Source organism: Pecten maximus, chromosome 14, assembly GCF_902652985.1.
Source record: "Pecten maximus chromosome 14, xPecMax1.1, whole genome shotgun sequence".
In the NCBI taxonomy this organism is placed as follows: domain Eukaryota; kingdom Metazoa; phylum Mollusca; class Bivalvia; order Pectinida; family Pectinidae; genus Pecten; species Pecten maximus.
Window position 1 is genome coordinate 19,574,596 of NC_047028.1, and position 17,911 is coordinate 19,592,506.

Here is a 17,911-nt window from a genome sequence, read left to right on the forward strand (position 1 = left end):
TTTTTAGCCCACCATCATCAGATGGTGGGCTATTCAAATCGCCCTGCGTCCGTGGTCCGTCGTCCGTCCCTCCGTCCGTCCGTAAACAATTCTTGTTATCGCTAATCCTCAGAAAGTACTGAAGGGATCTTTCTCAAATTTCATATGTAGGTTCCCCTTGGTGCCTAGTTATGCATATTGCATTTTGAGACCAATCGGAAAACAAGATGGCCGACAGGCAGCCATCTTGGATTTTGACAATTGAAGTTTGTTATCGCTATTTCTCAGAAAGTACTAAAGGGATCTTTCTCAAATTTAATATGTAGGTTCCTCTTGGTGCCTAGTTATGCATATTGCATTTTGAGACCGATCGGAAAACAAGATGGCCGACAGACAGCCATCTTGGATTTTGACAATTGAAGTTTGTTATCGCTATTTCTCAGAAAGTAATGAAGGGATCTTTTCAAATTTCATATGTAGGTTCCTCTTGGTGCCTTGTTATGCATATTGCATTTTGAGACTGATCAGAAAACAACATGGCCGACAGGCAGCCATCTTGGATTTTGACAATTGAAGTTTGTTATCGCTATTTCTCAGAAAGCACTGAAGGGATCTTTCTGAAATTTCATTTGCAGGTTCCCCTCGGTGCCTAGTTATGCATATTGCATTTTGTGACTAATCAGAAAACAACATGGCCGACAGGCAGCCATCTTGGATTTTGACAATTGAAGTTTGTTATCGCTATTTTTGAGAAAGTACTGAAGGGATCTTTCTCAAATTTCATATGTAGGTTCCCCTCAGTGCCTAGTTTTTCATATTGGGACCAATCCGAAAACAACATGGCCGACAGACAGCCATTATCTACTAAATCTTAAATTTTATATATATAGGTTCCCCTTGTTTGAAAAGTACTAGAGGGCTGTTTCTGAATTTACACAGATTAGTAAGACTTAGAGGAAGGGAAAAGTAGAGAAAAGATCAATCTGACATAGAACTTATAAAGATCATTCAATGGTGGGCGCCAAGATCCCTCTGGGATCTCTTGTTGTATTAACTTTCACATAAGATAATCAAATGTTTTTTATTTCATGTTTCAACGTGATCTGTGACATATATAACTTGTATAATGTATGCGTAAAAACGGTGAGCCCAACACAGAGATTCATTCAATGCTCCGATTTATTGGAGATCGTTGTTGAGATGTATCGGCTATAGGGTAGCCGTCATCAGAACCCCTGTATTGATAACTTATATAAGTATATTTTTACTTATTTTTGTGACTGAAGAAATGGAAGTATAATTTCAAAGGTCGGGTTCACAATAATGTATTAAACCATAGTAAAAATGTTGGTGTTGTACTATATTGAATATCTCACAACATATTTAAGGAGTTTACTTCCTCAATTTTTTCTTGTGCACTTATTCCATAAATACAACATACAATAACAAAACAATATGCAATGGGGGAATTTTTGGGGCCAAATGACCTTTGCATATTTAGTGTAAATTTGCCCCTGATGTAAATTTCCAAATTTACAGTGAAAAAATTCATGTTGTATGTAGCTTGTCGTGTCCGAGTAGCATTTTTATTTGTCAGTTTTTGAAAATTGACTGATGTCTTGAAGCTTGTTTAGCTCTATTATCAATACTTAGTTGCTTTCCTGAACATCGTTCTAATTTCAATTGTTTAAGAGTTGTTTCCCCTACTTTTTCTAGTACATTGTATTTCAGTTCCTTTCAGGGATCATCTCACTTGATTTGATTTCTCTGCACATCTGTAGGCTTTGTAAGTGTGACATTGTAGATGTGCTTACTTAAGGTGCATTTCCATTTTACAAATCTTTGTTGCATATGTATCAATATTTTACACAATTTTTATAAAAGAATGTAATTACTATGTCACTTTGCATGATATTGTTCCATTGCTTAGTGTGGCTATCAGTTGATTTTTTTTCTTTTTTCTTTTTTTTTTTACATAAGATTATAAAGGTTTCAATAAATGCTACCAAACTATAACATATGCATGCATTCCATATCAAATATTAAGACCCAGACTAAATATAGTTTACATCCTTGGATACCCATGGTTGATTACACTACACTACACTTACAAGTGTAGTATATAGCATAGTGAAATCAACCGTGGATATCCGACGATGAGTATACTGCTTCTGGCAATTAAAGTTGTTGACACCTTTTCTTACGTGACATATTGTTAGTTTTTTCATCTGGGCACTTATAGGGCAGCAGCCAATGGTTGTATTTCACATGTTATTTTCCATTGTTTCAGACTGTATGATAAGTTTATTGTGTTTTATATTGTCTTAGTTTGTCATTACTGCTATAAAACATCAACAATATTTTGAAAGATTGCTTGTTGGCTTGTTTGTATATTAAAGAGAAACATTATTTTTTAAGAACGAGAATGTGGCGCAGTGGTATAAGCTGCAGGTATTTCTGGCTAGGGGATTGGGTGCCAGAGATAGTGCATTAAAGGCCCGGTCAGGGCACAAGTCCTAAAGTTGTCTTCCTTATCATTGGTGTTACTATGTTATATAAAGAGTTTCATTTTATATACAATTGGACAACAATAACAACAGATACCAGAGGGATCTTGGCGCCCACCATTGAATGATCTTTATAGGTTCCATCTCAGATTGATCTTCTCTCTATTTTTCTCTTCCTCTTACTAATCTGTGTAAATTGAGAAACATCCCTCCTGTAATTTTCAAACAAGGGGAACCTATATCTGAAATTTGAGACTTAGCGATAATGACTGTCTGTTGGCCATTTTGTTTATAGATTGGTCCCAAAATGCAATACAAAGGACCAAGGGGAATCTACATTTGAAATTTGAGAAAGATCCCTTCAGTCCCTTCTATAAAATAGCGATACCAAACTTCAATTGTCAAAATCCAAGATGGCTGCCTGTTGGCCATGATGTTTTCAGATTGGTTCCAAAATGCAATATGCATAACTAGGGACCAAGGGGAACCTACATATGAAATTTCAGAAAGATCCCTGCAGTACTTTCTGAGAAATAGTGATAACAAGAATTGTTTATGGACGGACGAACGGACCACGGACGCAAGGCAATTTGAATAGCCCACCATCTGATGATGGTGGGCTAAGAATAAGAAAAATGCAGTATTACCATCATTACTGCATTTAATCTAATTTGATGGATTAAGAAAAAGACAACTATCTTATATTAAGTGAATCATATATTCCACACAAATCATTGACATAATAAAAATAAAAACACTTAATTAAAAATTTTGGTGACACTTTATATGGTTTCATAATACAAAAGGTCAATATATATTTAATGGCAGTTCTATAAATAAAAAATATATAAACATTGGCATACAAAATATTGTAAAATGTTGATACTACTAAAGTAAAGACACATTTACTGATGGTTAGATTTGATGAACAGAACTAATAAAATCATAATACAAGACATTTATTTTTGTCATATTTCCAAGGTACATGTAAACAGAGATAGGATAAGTGTAGAGAAACAGAATCCTTTGATCAAATGTTAACACAATACATGTTTATTAAAACAATAATATCATCAACAAAAATATTACATACAGCAAATTTATGTAAATGTTATGCAATTAAAGTTTTTTTTTATTTTCAAGAGTCCTAGATATTTATATCTACTATATAAGTTAAACCATCAAGATAATTTATTGATACAAATTCTTAACTACCAGAGTATTTCACTTTTTAAAGTAATGATCCAGAAAATGTTTTATTTTATTAAATGTTCTGTATGTAAGATAACAAGTCATATTTCAAGAACATCGAGGGAATATTCTCAAATTTTGTGATTCCAAAGCCTGGTTCAGAAAATAATACAAATTTATAATACAGTACACTACTGTATATATATCAAATAGACTCTTAAACTTGTCACTTATCATTATCTGAATTCATGATGATCTGGTTAAACTGTTAATAATTCAACATGTATAAACAGTCTGGATAATGTTAAGTGTAATATAACAAGGATTTCAACAGAAACATAAATAAGTAATTCACAGCCCAGCTTACACCTTAAATCATATCTCCTGAAGTTGATTGTCACTCCTTAGTTTAGCAAATATCATTTTCTGACTCTTTCGTATTCCTTTATAAAACAATTTATATATATATATACAAGAAATGTATATATATATATACAGTATTTTTCAAAAAAAAAGTTTCTTGACAAATGAAATTGTTTACGAGGATGTTACACACCTAAACAGAAACCATTTGGATGTTAAACATATGCTGCTGTACTGCATTGCGTAGGATGTTAATATGAACCTTTCACCACAGTGAGTAATGTATAAGACTTGTATACATTTCAATATAATACACTTACTATTAATTCAAAATTTTCCCAGAACTTTTCCTGTTTTAAGCAGTCTAGATAAAAGTAATACTGGAAATTGTACATCAATATAATTTAATGCTTTGATGTATTTATTTCAAAATGAAATTGTGGATTAAAAACATTTCAACAAGAGGTACATGGACCTAAATGGTCACCTGCGACGTTTTATCAAATATGGTTCAAAACTTTTAAATAGTCAAATACGTGAATGTTATAGCCAATTCATGATGATTGACAAACTTAAAGATTATATTGCTGCACTCGGTCAATATCTTTGGTGAACTTCAAACTAGACTAGAGACATATATCAAAACTTTTACACGATTGGTTATACATTACGAAATATATACCATAAGTCCTATGGTTAGATAGCTGCTGTTGGATAGCTATTGTTACAGGGAACTAGCCTAAGGGTTAGAAACATTTTTAATATATGTTTATGTTGCTCCAACATCCTCATATCCTTTCACTAATTTCACTTACATTCCTCTGGCTATTCGCTAAATGAAAAATAAAATAATGATAATACTAGGAAGTTAACAGTACATATTACATACACTGTCAAACTTACTGATGTACAGCTCTCTGTACTCACAGATCGAACATGTATGTAAGAAATAGATCTAATGTCTTGTTGGATATGAAATTAAGGAAAACTGTTTCGGCTTTTCAATAGGTATCACAGTTTTTTTTATCACTATCGTTGTCACATCATCAGCTTTCAAAGTGTCTCTTTCCATCCAGATAAAGCATTGATTCTGTAACATAGAAAGGTCACCTGTCAACATTGACACAAGTATCACATAAAAAATTCAGTTTATTCAGGTAAAATTTTATCCTTCTTTCCCTATATACTGTATATACATTTGCAATAACTGCTAATTTGATAACTAACATAAATAACTGATAACTACATGTACTTACCGTATTTATTCTAATAAACGCCCCAGGGGCGTGAAATTTTTCCAAGGGGGGGGCGTTTAATGGAGATCAAAATTTCAGAGTCGGTGGTTATTTCCATAGACCTTTGCATATTTAGTGTGATTTTCCCCGCAATAATTTCAACATTTACAGTATCAGGTTTAATAACTATAGAAAATTTCTGCCTTTTAAACAAAATTAAATATACTTTTCATTACAGACTTATGGTCAAAAATGTCTCTAATAATAATCAAAGCAAAGACAACTATGCTTTAGGCAGAATTGCTGAATTTTTAATTCACACAATCAGAAATTAGATTTCTAACACTCTTAATTTTAATCAGAGGAATTCGGCTATATTGCACAACTTGTACATACCACTAGAATGAGATGTTTTAGACTGACAGTTATAAAATGACTCCTGCTTTGATGGAAATGAAGATAAACGCAAATTTTAATAAAAACTTCTGCCAGTAGATTCTAAAAAATGCCTGAAGAAACATAACATGTGTCAAAATTGTTCCATATTTATCATATTACCATTTGAGGGATTTGAGGGCTTTTATCCATGTTTACACAAACATCTGAATTGATCTGCATTATTTTAAGGAGGATAGCATAATGATTTACCAGCGTAGCTCTTTGGCAGAACTGTTGTAACATCTTCATTCTGACGTGTGTCAAAGGTGAAGTAGAAGTTGTTTGTGGTGGCCCGAGTACAGTCCACCACGTTAACCACCTCTGCATGGACCTTCATTTGTAACATTGACCCAGAAGTATACACAACCTGAAAATTACAGTACAGATTTCCCAGGGGAGCTGTTAAGGAATTCCTCATAGAGAAAATATTCACTTTCTTCTGTCAGATAGGTAATATTTTCTGGAAATATTTTGCACCAAAATAATACTGACAGAAAAACATGAATCTTTTAACCAACAAAACATTTGATAAAAATAGTCAATGACGTAATTTGAATTATCAGAATACAATGTACATTGTATGTATATAAAAATGTATTGATGCTGTAATACATTATCGATTAATTCACTTTTTACGTTTTGTTTCTTTTAACTACTAATAAGATATGAAAAATGCAATACAGTCAAATTTCAGTAACTTAAACTCGGAAAACTTAAAAATAAAAACCTGTTTAAAATAAAGTACATGTACATGTATTTCTTTGGTCCTGGCCAAACATCCTCGTAATCTTAGTAATAAAATATCATACAATTCAAACTCTAATAACTCTGACATTCTAAAATAAAATGCCGGTCCTGAGAGTACTAAACATACATAGCTTTATCTGTAATGGTGGCATTAACACTTATACTATTGTAATCTGGCAACTCACCTGGGAGGATAAAAACAAAACCGATCCAACTTCTACAGGTTTCATAAACAAAATATCATCTACTGCTTTTACATATGGCCGAGACTTACTGAAAAATAAATAACAGGGAGGTAGAGTTATACTGACAGTGTAGGAGTTTGGAGGTTTCTGGGGGTGAAACCTTTGTTTACAAAGTGCCCATACATACAAAAAGTATGGGAATATTGCCTTAATGGTGAAAATACAGGTAGGCATTGATACTGAAGTAAACACTTCCGTATCGATATTGGCATTATTATTTTAAAACTAGAAAACATTTACATATATGTCGCTGCTTTCACTATTTATTTTACAACAATTGCGAAACAAGTTTAATATATTAATTTATATTAATCACGCTTGTTGTCCCAGATGGAAGCGCTGGAGGGGTCTTACTGTGGGAGCAAACTGGAGTACTAAGAGAAAACCTACATGGTCGGGCAGGTGACACCGTACCTTTTCAAGTCTGTTCGGGGAATCGAACCCCAGTTGCTTAGGTGAAAGGCAAGTGTGTTACCACTGTGCCACCTGACCACCAATCGGAGTAGTTAGTTACTGGCAATTTGTCTGGTGGCATAAGTTACAATTATAAACTATATAACACTAGTGACATAAGAAAATTAAATATCACATGGTCAAAATATCTGGAGAACAGGCTGATAACGTGATAATTAGCTATATATCAGGGTACATAAAGAACATCCATTACTGTTGACTTACCAATACATAGCAGCATTTGTCCAAGCCAGCTCAAATGCTTTTCTCATTAAATAACCACCAAATATCTTGTTATATAAATTTCTTTGCTGAAAAAAGTAATATGGTATATGTCTATATGATAATCATTCCTTGTATAGGTCCTACATATATGCAGGTACATTTAACGAGATTAGAAAAATGATCATATCGTACCATATTAAATATTAATATCACTACATCAACTAATCTATCAAATTTGACAAACTGTCTTGAAAAACATGAAAAAAATTATCCCCAACAAATCCCAGCAATGGAATTCTCCAAATACATATATTTTATCATAACAAAGAAAAATAATAGTATTTAGTACATTGTAAAATTTAAAACAACATGAATACCAATAATCCATATATGGTCACAAACAAATAAAAATATTTAAATTCAATATAGAGAGAATATAAGAGAGAATATTTTTGAACTATGTGTACAATGATTTGACTGTTATATACCTCGGGGAAACAGATTGTAAGATTCTTCAGTAAAGTTTTCTCCATCCATTCACTGTTGTCTGGTTTTACTCGTACACGAAAACTGGACGCACTGTAATGACAAGAAGGCAATAATAGTAAAGTCAAAGTCAAAATTATGTTTAAAACCAAAATTATATCTATAATCTATAATCATATTTGAATTTAAAAGAACATTTTTTTTAATTATTACATGTAAGAATCTTCTTTGAATATGCATGTACAACATGATAATAATATTCACAAAGGTTAAAAGATTTTTAAGGAGTTCAGTCAGGAAATATTCTGAGTGGAGCATATATCTTTATAAAAAAAGTATAAATCATTTTGATTATTTGTTTAATACTTACTTTGTACGGCAAATAAATCAAAATTTCTGATGTGTACACTGAGTTTCAAATAAAACTTATCTGATAATGTAACTCTTATTAGCCTTTTTTAATTAACTCATTTTCCACAAATTCTCATAGATCAATCAATTTTTGATAATTTAGCTAGAGATTTAGTGGAGTGATATAGCCAGAACACTACATCCATATTTCTGTACCTGGAGTCTAATGTTTGAAGGAACAACTTATGTATTTGTTCACGTTCTTCCTCTGACGGGGGAGTTTTCAGAAGAGTTCGCTCCCCTTCCAGCTGCCTCTTTTTCTTGCTACCTATACATAAAAGGAATGCAGTAAAATTAAGGAAAAAGAAAGATAGAGAAACATTGTTATACTGAACTTTTAAATAGTTCAGTCTGTGCTTAATTACCTTTTGAAATAGTTCAGCCTGTACTTAATGACCCTTTGAAATAGTTCAGTCTGAGCCCCACTCGATTTGCACTCTTCTCCTTCTAGAATATATCTTCCGGTCACTCGATTTGTAGCTCTTCTGCTTCTGGAAGATATTCTACCTCTTCCGTCTTGAAGCTGGAAGATTTATCTTCCAAGATGGCGGTGACCATGTTTCAGTGTGCGAGTGATAAGTTTCACTAGAGAAGGATTTATGACACATACATGCACATGTTTGTGTCATAGTGTTTGTGAAAACTTTAAAACTTGTTTGTTTTGGGTTATTTTCTTCCGATTTACATATAACAGAATGCGATCTTCTTAGAAGGCTTCTCTTCCGAGAAGAGTGCAAATCGAGTGGGGCTCTGTACTTAATGACCTTTGAAATAGTTCAGTCTGTACTTGTGGGTTTAAACTGTTTTTAGGGCACATTTTAAATACACAAAACATGCAATTTATGCTGAAATACTACTGAAGGATATATGTAGTATACAAATGTAAACATGGTGTAAATATGAAGGGATAAATACAAGGTGCATACTTTATGTGACCTACATCAACTTCTTTTTCTCTCCTTCGTACACCCACTTCCTATATATAGGTATCTGACTAATACACACATGTAAACACACAACTTTGAGATATTAACTTTAATGAAAGCAGAGCTGGAAATTCAAAACACAGCAAATAACGATTTCCTTGTCACATTTATCATACTAAAGTATACACTAGAAATTTAAAGCTTGTACTAAGACATAATAATTACCTTGTTTTCATGTTTGTAATAACAATTTTGCAATAAAACAAATATTTTGATTTTTTAAATACGTTGAAGCACCAGGTATTATTAGCTGGGTCCAAGGCCGTGGAGTATATTTTTACAATTAATATTTTTCTTGAATGAAATCAATATCAAGGTCCATAACTTACTTTCTCCTAACTTAAACAAGCTTTCCTCTTCAGGACCAACTGGTTGTAGTTTGTTCACAGGTGCAGACCTTAATAACAAACAAAAATATTTCAACTGGTAATTAACATGTACACATTGTGAAGTGATGAATATGGTGTACTTTTGATGGTCTAATTTACACTTATTTCTAGAATACAAGTTACCACTAAACACGTTTTAACAATTACTCAAACTTTGGAGAACTTTCTGTTTAATCATAAAGTACAATGTTTGTACCTAAGCTATGTCTATATAATCATCCATTTCATACTTGATGATATCACATTCTTGTGTATTACAATGTATTAATTTTAATAGTACCAAATCTACAATACTAAAGTAAACCATGTTAATCCTGTTACCAAATTAACTTATGAACAAAGAAAATAAGTCATCATTTTACAAAATACAAATAAATATTAAACATCTCCTTACTTCTTTGTAACAGGGTTCCGGGCCACCATCACAAACTTGGCCTCTAGTAGTTGTCGTAGTGATCCTTCATACTCCTATAATACAAAGCTCACAAATCACCAACCGCGACCAAAATACTAGCTTAGTCTAGTAGCTAAACCAACTCAGTACAGTAGAAAAAATTAAACCATTATTTAAATAATAATATCTGAAGTAACACAAAATATGTGTCATATTTTACAAGGATTCCCTTCCTGTCCATCCTTGTCTGGTCATGGTAAGCAAGCATTTTCCTGATTGTCTTGTGATAACTGTTACCTGGTCACTCATGATAAATAAATGCTTGTCTTTTAACACTAAAGATCACATGGTTTTATTTTTAGAGAACAACTAGTTCCCCAAATAGTTCCCCAGCTATACTCTATACATACAACCATCTTCAAAACCAATGAGTTACCCGGTATGATCTAGATCAGTTATCTTGCAGTGATTGTTTGTGAGTATAACCCCTGGGATTCCGAAGATGGAATACAACTGGACATATCAATTTCCACAATGGGTTTAGGGTAAGTTAATTAGCAAGTCAGTCTATAGATAGAGATAAATTCCCATCGGATAGAGATACATTCCCATCGGCTTAATGATAATTGAAATAATTGTGTGAAATACATGAAACAAAAAGCACATATGTGAGAGATTATAATACTGGTACCTGTCTCAACTTCATGGTGACTTCTAAAGAGCTACTTCCTGCCCAGGTCACATGACCTGACATTAAAATATCTTTGTCTGCTTTAATAGGATGTTCCTCCAATTCTGAAACAAACAAAAAAGTCTTGTTGAAACTATAATGCATCCTTCCTGGTATAGAAACATTTTGTACATTGGGAAAATTAAGAACTGAAAACATTAATTGAACCTTTGACATTGAGGAAGATGTTACAGTGACCTTCATTTTATAATTATAGTACAATACAAGTTTGATTAATGTACATTTGTATATGTATGTGCATAGGGCAACCGAATATATTTCCAATTTCTTTGTTTCACTAACAAATTCCCACCTACAGACAGCATCAGTTTACCACTTCTATACCACAAACTCAAAAACAACTGTCAGAAAATAAATGTCTGACCCTCAGATATATACTGTCTTTTTACATTATACTAAACTTTTCTAAATCTTAAAAAGCAATATCTTGAAAATTTGGTTTACACTGATGCAATATCTTTTAAGGAATTCTGCTGCAGTAGTATCTTGTTTGCAATGCTTGTAATAAGGTTAACATAATTACCAATCCTGTCCACCAAGGCCGTTACTATGGCGATAGGAGACTTGTGGTCAGATGTCTGGTCATCATGGGTTGTGTGGGTATAACTAATTAACACTTTAAAAAAAGATCCACAGTTTAAAGAAATTGATTAATCTCCCGATTCATAAAACAAATGAATTTGTTTCCCATTTTGCAATTCATCCTTTTTCTGACTGCTATAATACATTTTAATTTACTAGACAACATTGCTTTCTACTTAAATTATATCTTTAACCATGAATAACACAAGCCATTGAGAAGAACATATGTGTAATATTAAAAAAAATATTTAGGTTTGATTTTAATTTTTTTCTCTGGATTTTTCATGGACGGAATGTTGTATATAAGAATAAGCAATGTATTTGATATCAATGAAGTACTACATAGTAAGTACCAGCAAATGTGTCAAGATCCTCCAAAATTCGGCCAAAACGTATTCCCTCATAGAAATTGACATATTTCTCCCTGGTAGTAGGGTTTGATCCAAGGGGGATAACTGCCTCTTGGTAGCTGTCTTTCATTGTTCGCACAGGTAGATCATCTTGTGTGAAGGACAGTTGTGGCTGGCTAGGAGTTTCTATCTGTGTTCTGTAAAATGACAAGCATTTATTGTACCGTTACATTGCATACATTAAATTTGGATTACATAGCGCCTTTCTTAACTAGGTAAGTGAAGATAAGAAGGGGAAGCAAAACTTTTTATGGACCAAAAAGATATCAACTATATTGTAAGTGCCTTCCAAAGATTCATCTTAAATGCACAAATTTCACAATTAAAGAAAAAAAAATGTTCCTTTATACTTTATCAGCCAAACTTAATATTGTACAATGTACACTTGATTAATTGCATATGAAGCAAATTCAGAGTTATTCCAAAAATGAAATTCATGTAGTGGCGGTCACTTTTCCACAAATATATGAAAAATGTATGTCACTGTCACACACAACCTGACTACAATGATCACGTCAAAGACAGCCAAAGTCTATATATAATTACTTACCCCCATATTTGTTGAGCTCCTACAAGTTCTTTCAGCACTTCTCTGGCTGAGAAAAAAAAGGAAAAATGATGTAATAATTATTACTTCAACTCATAAAATCCAACACAATTGTATGTGAGACAGGCACATACATAGATTGCTGCACAGGGGCTTGACATGTTCCTTTGATCCAGAATGAAAAACACGAACCCCAGGGTCTGACCCCTAGATCATCTATTGATCTGTAATTATTTATTCTGTGTCATAGGGACGTGACAAGCCCCTGTGGATTGTTGTGATATATATTAGCAATGGAGATTCCAGACTTGTACATGTGGTATTTAATAGAAGACCTGTTCAGTTATAATTATGCAAGTGAACATTTTATAACCTACACCAGTACTATTTGGTATGTTTGTCAGTGATGGACCATACATATACTTATCCTGTATTCTACCATGATTTTAACACACTTTAAATGAGTGTATTTATACAAATCTGGCTTTATCCTTTGGTGAGTTTGCATGTTTACTTTTTACCATATCATAATATTAAAACAGAGGAAATTTGGTACACCAGAAAAAATAAGCAAGATATTATATTATCCGATATTATTGTGATAGGACAGGAAAAATGCATGGCCAGACCAGGGTTTGAACTCGAGACCTCCAAACACTAGCCGAATGCTCTACCCATTGAGCTACCTGGTCGACCCAGTTCATGCAGTTCCACTACATTATAATAAGTATAATCAGCCACTGAAACTATTAGGAACCATCAAGAACCAGGAATCTGTTTACCATGACATTTTTATCAACCACTATAGACAGGGTTATTTTTTTGCCCTGATGATTACCCTGTTTTATCGTGGTGAATTCCTGTGGATGACTCGACGTGCACAGATACACAGTGGAAACTCTTTGACGGGGACATATCCTCAGCAGCTGTAGCTTCTGTATAGTTCTCGGTAATGTTCGGTAACTACAATGTAAAACGCATATAACTAAAATGTAGTTTGATTAAAATGGATCAACAGAGCATTTTACCTACCAGCACAACGAGACCCTATATATTATATTCAAATTACTGATCAGGGATAAACATGTACATAGTCATACTTTAATACTAAATAGCTTTTTTATTATTTAATTAGTAATCTTTGCAAATACCCATTTTCGAAAATTACTGCAAAGGTATACAAAATGCATTTCATGTTATGTTGTAGGCTATAACATATGTATATGTGATTGAAACAGCTTATAGACATTCGCATTTTATCCGTCAAAGTGTCTAGCCATTGGTGCTTAGCACGTTTATAAGTCCAAGACCGATTACAGACTAATACAGATATATTAGTCTATAATTGGTCTTGGACTTATAAACGTGCTAATTATATATATATATAAGCACCTATGCTCTAGCGCAGGTGTTATGGCCCGAGGAAATTAGGCTGGCTCTCTGGAAACAGCATCCCATGTAACATCAGGGAATGAGCAGGTAGAGCTGTGATATCATAGTTCTACAAGATAGCAGGTTTATGACTGCCCCATAGCTAGCTATATATATATACATAATGTAACTTACTGTTGTAGCAGAAAAGCGTGTCACTTTTGACTAGATTGTAATCCCAATTATTATTATTCTGAGAATGAGATCACATGGGCATGTCTAGTCTTAGATGATAAAAATAGCAAGAAATACCGAAATAGACTTTATATACACATGATGTATAGGTATCTCTTGGTAATTTTATCATGCAAAACCAGCTAGATATGTCCATGTTCTGTGGTGGGAGCACACGAGTGCGCACATGGGTTCGTTACACATGATATGATATAGGAGATGGGTCGCACATATATATATGTGCGACCTATCATCTCATATATAATATCATTTGTAACGAACCCCTGTACGTGAAGTTCTTGCTAATATACCTAACGTTATTACAGTGTAAGCTTAGATGCATCCACATTCTGTCGACCTCTGATTAATGTACACGTGTGCCGATACATTGGCATGTACTGTACAATCACACATGTGTTAAGATATGTTGACATTTAGATTAATCTAACATGTACACAGGAAAAGAAAACCTACCACACTTTCAAAAACGACATCTTGCGTACATTTGTCAACAAATACCGGAAAAGTTTGAAGTTTTCTTATGGATAAGGAAAACATTAGAGGAGCTCCGAACAACACTTTAGGCGGTGGTAGAGAATTTGTGTATCCCGAGCCGAGCCCGAGCTGAAGACCCGAGCCCGAGCTTTGGATATTTTCGTTTTTCTCCTTCATTACTGAATGGATTAAAGTGATTTTTTCTACAAAGATTTGATTTCAGGGTTTTAAATCAATGTGATGATTCATTCCGAACCTTTACTGTTGTTTGCGACATCTTTTTTAACCCCCCCACAAGTTGAACGATATGCAGGCAACAATTCTTGACGTTTGAAACTTCGAATTTTGTGTTATCATGTTATCATGATGATCATGCATAATTATATGAATGTTTCAGAAACTCCATACGTATAATTCAAAATGAAAATTGTTAGTACTATATTCCATATGAAATAAGGAATCTCTCTTCAAACATTTCATTTATATATAGGTGTTCGTTGTTCGGTAGTTTTTCATGCATAAAATTTCGAGATTGTCTATGGAATTGAAAAAAAATGGTTGCTGCGTAATTTCAAAAATATTTCAGAAACCTCTCGCATTACACAATAGGTTAGGCTAAATGGTAGCCTCACGTTGAAAGAAGAAAAACTGAAACAGCGGTGTTCTGGGCATATTACAATGCATATTATTCATTTACTATCGATCGAAATAATTGTCAAAACAACAGATACATTTCTGGTGGAATGAGCGAAAAGTTTTATATATAGATTATCGATGAAGATCACGTGTTGAGAGTCAATTACTCTAAACATATTTTATTAACCAAAATCGGTGAAAAGGATCAGACACAAGGTATAGAAACTTATGAAGCCATCTCCTAACAACAATTATACAGACAACCAGACGACAGCATAGACTGTTAATTACAGTACATCAATAAAATACTAATTTGTATAAAATCAATATCATAATTAAAAACCAATTGGTGGTATTAATTACATTCGTCAAAAAAGAATATTTTATTACATTTTGTATATATATGTCACAAACATTTGGTCAGAGACGTGTATCAGAAATACACGTCTCCGTTTTGGTGTAATATGATGACAAGATGCTTTTATAAAAAGACGGAAGGGCGTGCCATATATCTTTTTCGGAAAATAAAGCTTAGTCTGGTGTTTGATTTCCCTCGTCGACATCCTAGCTGACCGTTACAATTCGTTTTCGATATTCTTATCAAACATGTAAAACCGTGGTGATCAAAGTACGAAAATACAAGCCATACATCATATATGTTCCTTTTATTGTTATGAAATAACTTAAAGTTAAACTAAATTGGGATATGAAAAGAGTATATAGTGTAGTAGTTGAACTTTCTTGCCTGGTGGGACACATAGGAATACAAACTTAATTTTATTTGATGTTTTACGAGAAAACGATACTTCAACGTTAAAATTTTATACATAATCACAATATCTTTTCAAAATATTGTTTGTTTATGGTGGTTTATATTCAAGTAGCATAAATGCAACAACGTTATTAAAGAGTTATTTCCCTTTATTTGTAACAGATTTGGAGGGGGAAGAAGAGGGGGTGGGGGAGGAGCTTCCAGTTAACCAGTTACTGTTTTATCACGTGTTATGTGGAACAGGAAAGGGGTTCAGATTTATTTTTGTTTTATTATAAGGCCTTTGATAGGATATCACACGGTGATATCACACAGCGGTCGTTATCATAAACTTAAAACATGCATACAAAAATGTATACTGTATATTGTAATTATGGTTGACTTACGTGAGTGTGAAGGTATTTTGGCATTGGCCATTAAAAAACTTGAAAATTTAAAATATAATCCAAAATTTCAAATATAATCCTTATTATTTTGTGTCCCTGTGTTCTTATGTCATTAAACCTGTATGCGCACACAGTGAAGTTCGTTAATCAATATTTTTTATAAAACCACGTCCACAGTAACTTATATGACCTTACTGTGAAAGGTTATACATCTTTGAATACATCTATATATAATAATAAGTGTGGTTAACTAGACACATCAAATAATAGGGAAACAATAATGGCACTAAACACATACTAAATATCAACAAATTTAGAATTAGTATTCTTTGTTATATTAAAACCAGGGGTTATCGTAAATTAAAATATACACTGTATTTATCTTTTCAATTACACTCCTAACAAGGTCCAACAAATAAGATTTTTTTTACTTCTTCAGTTTCTTCTCTGTCACATGCCTTAAAACTTATTTACACTATGGCACGCCAACTTAACATTTATTCATGAAGAATTGTCAATCCTGTATGTCATTAAGTTGAATAAGTATAAGATATGCCATATCGTACATATTATGTATACCTACTGTACCTCATGCTGCAATACACATTGTTCGTGACAAACAAAGTGAATTCCGATATACAAACGTAACTCTGGGAAATTTTAAACTGAAACTCGATAAAACGAAGGAAAAACACAAAAAAAAAACGATTCGAAGGAGAACATGACCGGGCGTTTCGGAAGGATGAGCTTTGTTCGTTGTTAAGATTGAAATGATGATATAAAACTTAAGTGATAAATTGATTGATATTTCTGTTATCTTTCAATTATAGACTGTCGTGTTACCCAGTGCATGGACATACAATTTATAACTTTCAGGACACCTGGCTGGTTGGCCGGTTGTGTATGTCAGATCAGGTTAGTTGATGACCTCTACGTTTAGGGAGGCGCAACTTTCTTCCATGTCTATTTTAATCTGATAATTGTTTAGTTAGTTATATGTTCACGTAAACTTATGTCGAGAGAATCTTGTATGTAATAAGTCAGCTCCATTGTAAGCCTCTGAACTATGCACACGTATATGTAAACCTTCAAGTATAATACAAAATAGTACCAGACAATTGGAGTTTATTGTTTGCACTACAGTATCCGGAACTGTGAGGGTAACATTCTTCATCAACAACACCCGTCAAACCTGTACATACCTGGATCAATACCGGTCCCACAATCACAGCGATAACCAGAACGGTGACTCCGTAACCAACATATCTAGCTAATTTGAACACTAAACATTGTTCTTTCGTTTTCTTGAGAGCCCAATATACAATGGTGTTGGGGTCATCTGTTTACTTCACCATTATGGTAATGATAACCATATTGATATTGTTTATTGCTAAACTCCCGTTCTTGTGATGGGACATACAATACTAGATACTTGATATTGAAAACCCAGGTTTCGAATCGTTTATGATCTAGTAAGCCTGGCACTCATACAAACATTGGTGTGTAATTAGTAATTAATTATCTATAACGTGTTATGTTTTACTTGACAAAGCTTTTTGATGTGATAATGCTTATAAACATGAGCGGGGTATCGGTTAATATAGTTGTTGACGTACAGGTCTTTAATTTGTTTCGTAATCCTTTAATTATATTTTGAACTGGTCTGCTTAAATGAAAA

The 17,911-nt window shown here is 33.2% G+C and overlaps 1 protein-coding gene across 2 annotated transcripts; it reads right to left on the minus strand.

The window, feature by feature from the left end:
- Positions 1–3,133: 3,133 nt before the first annotated feature.
- Positions 3,134–14,518, minus strand: LOC117342509 (acyl-coenzyme A thioesterase 9, mitochondrial-like). Of its 2 annotated transcripts, none has more exons than XM_033904685.1 (14): positions 14,419–14,518; positions 13,178–13,302; positions 12,343–12,388; positions 11,736–11,929; positions 11,324–11,416; positions 10,741–10,844; positions 10,050–10,123; positions 9,596–9,663; positions 8,437–8,548; positions 7,872–7,962; positions 7,384–7,469; positions 6,646–6,733; positions 5,924–6,080; positions 3,134–5,130 (listed from the first exon to the last, which is right to left on the minus strand). In XM_033904685.1, exons 1-14 carry the CDS (start codon positions 14,436–14,438, stop codon positions 5,087–5,089), a joined length of 1,302 nt encoding a protein of 433 aa, XP_033760576.1. In that variant the 5' UTR covers positions 14,439–14,518; the 3' UTR covers positions 3,134–5,086. The 2 variants fall into 2 exon arrangements, with proteins under 2 accessions (XP_033760576.1, XP_033760577.1); XM_033904686.1 differs by lacking the exon at positions 14,419–14,518 and adding an exon at positions 13,906–13,996.
- Positions 14,519–17,911: the final 3,393 nt, after the last annotated feature.

What these genes read in the sequence shown, in the direction of transcription:
- LOC117342509 (XM_033904685.1), bottom strand. Translation starts at nt 14,438, where the DNA reads ATGTCGTTTTTGAAAGTGTG. An exon ending in ATGTCGTTTTTGAAAGTGTG is followed by an intron (nt 13,303 to 14,418) that starts GTAGGTTTTCTT and finishes TTTACATTGTAG; the next exon opens with TTACCGAACATTACCGAGAA. An exon ending in CGGAACCCTGTTACAAAGAA is followed by an intron (nt 9,664 to 10,049) that starts GTAAGGAGATGT and finishes TTTGTTATTAAG; the next exon opens with GTCTGCACCTGTGAACAAAC.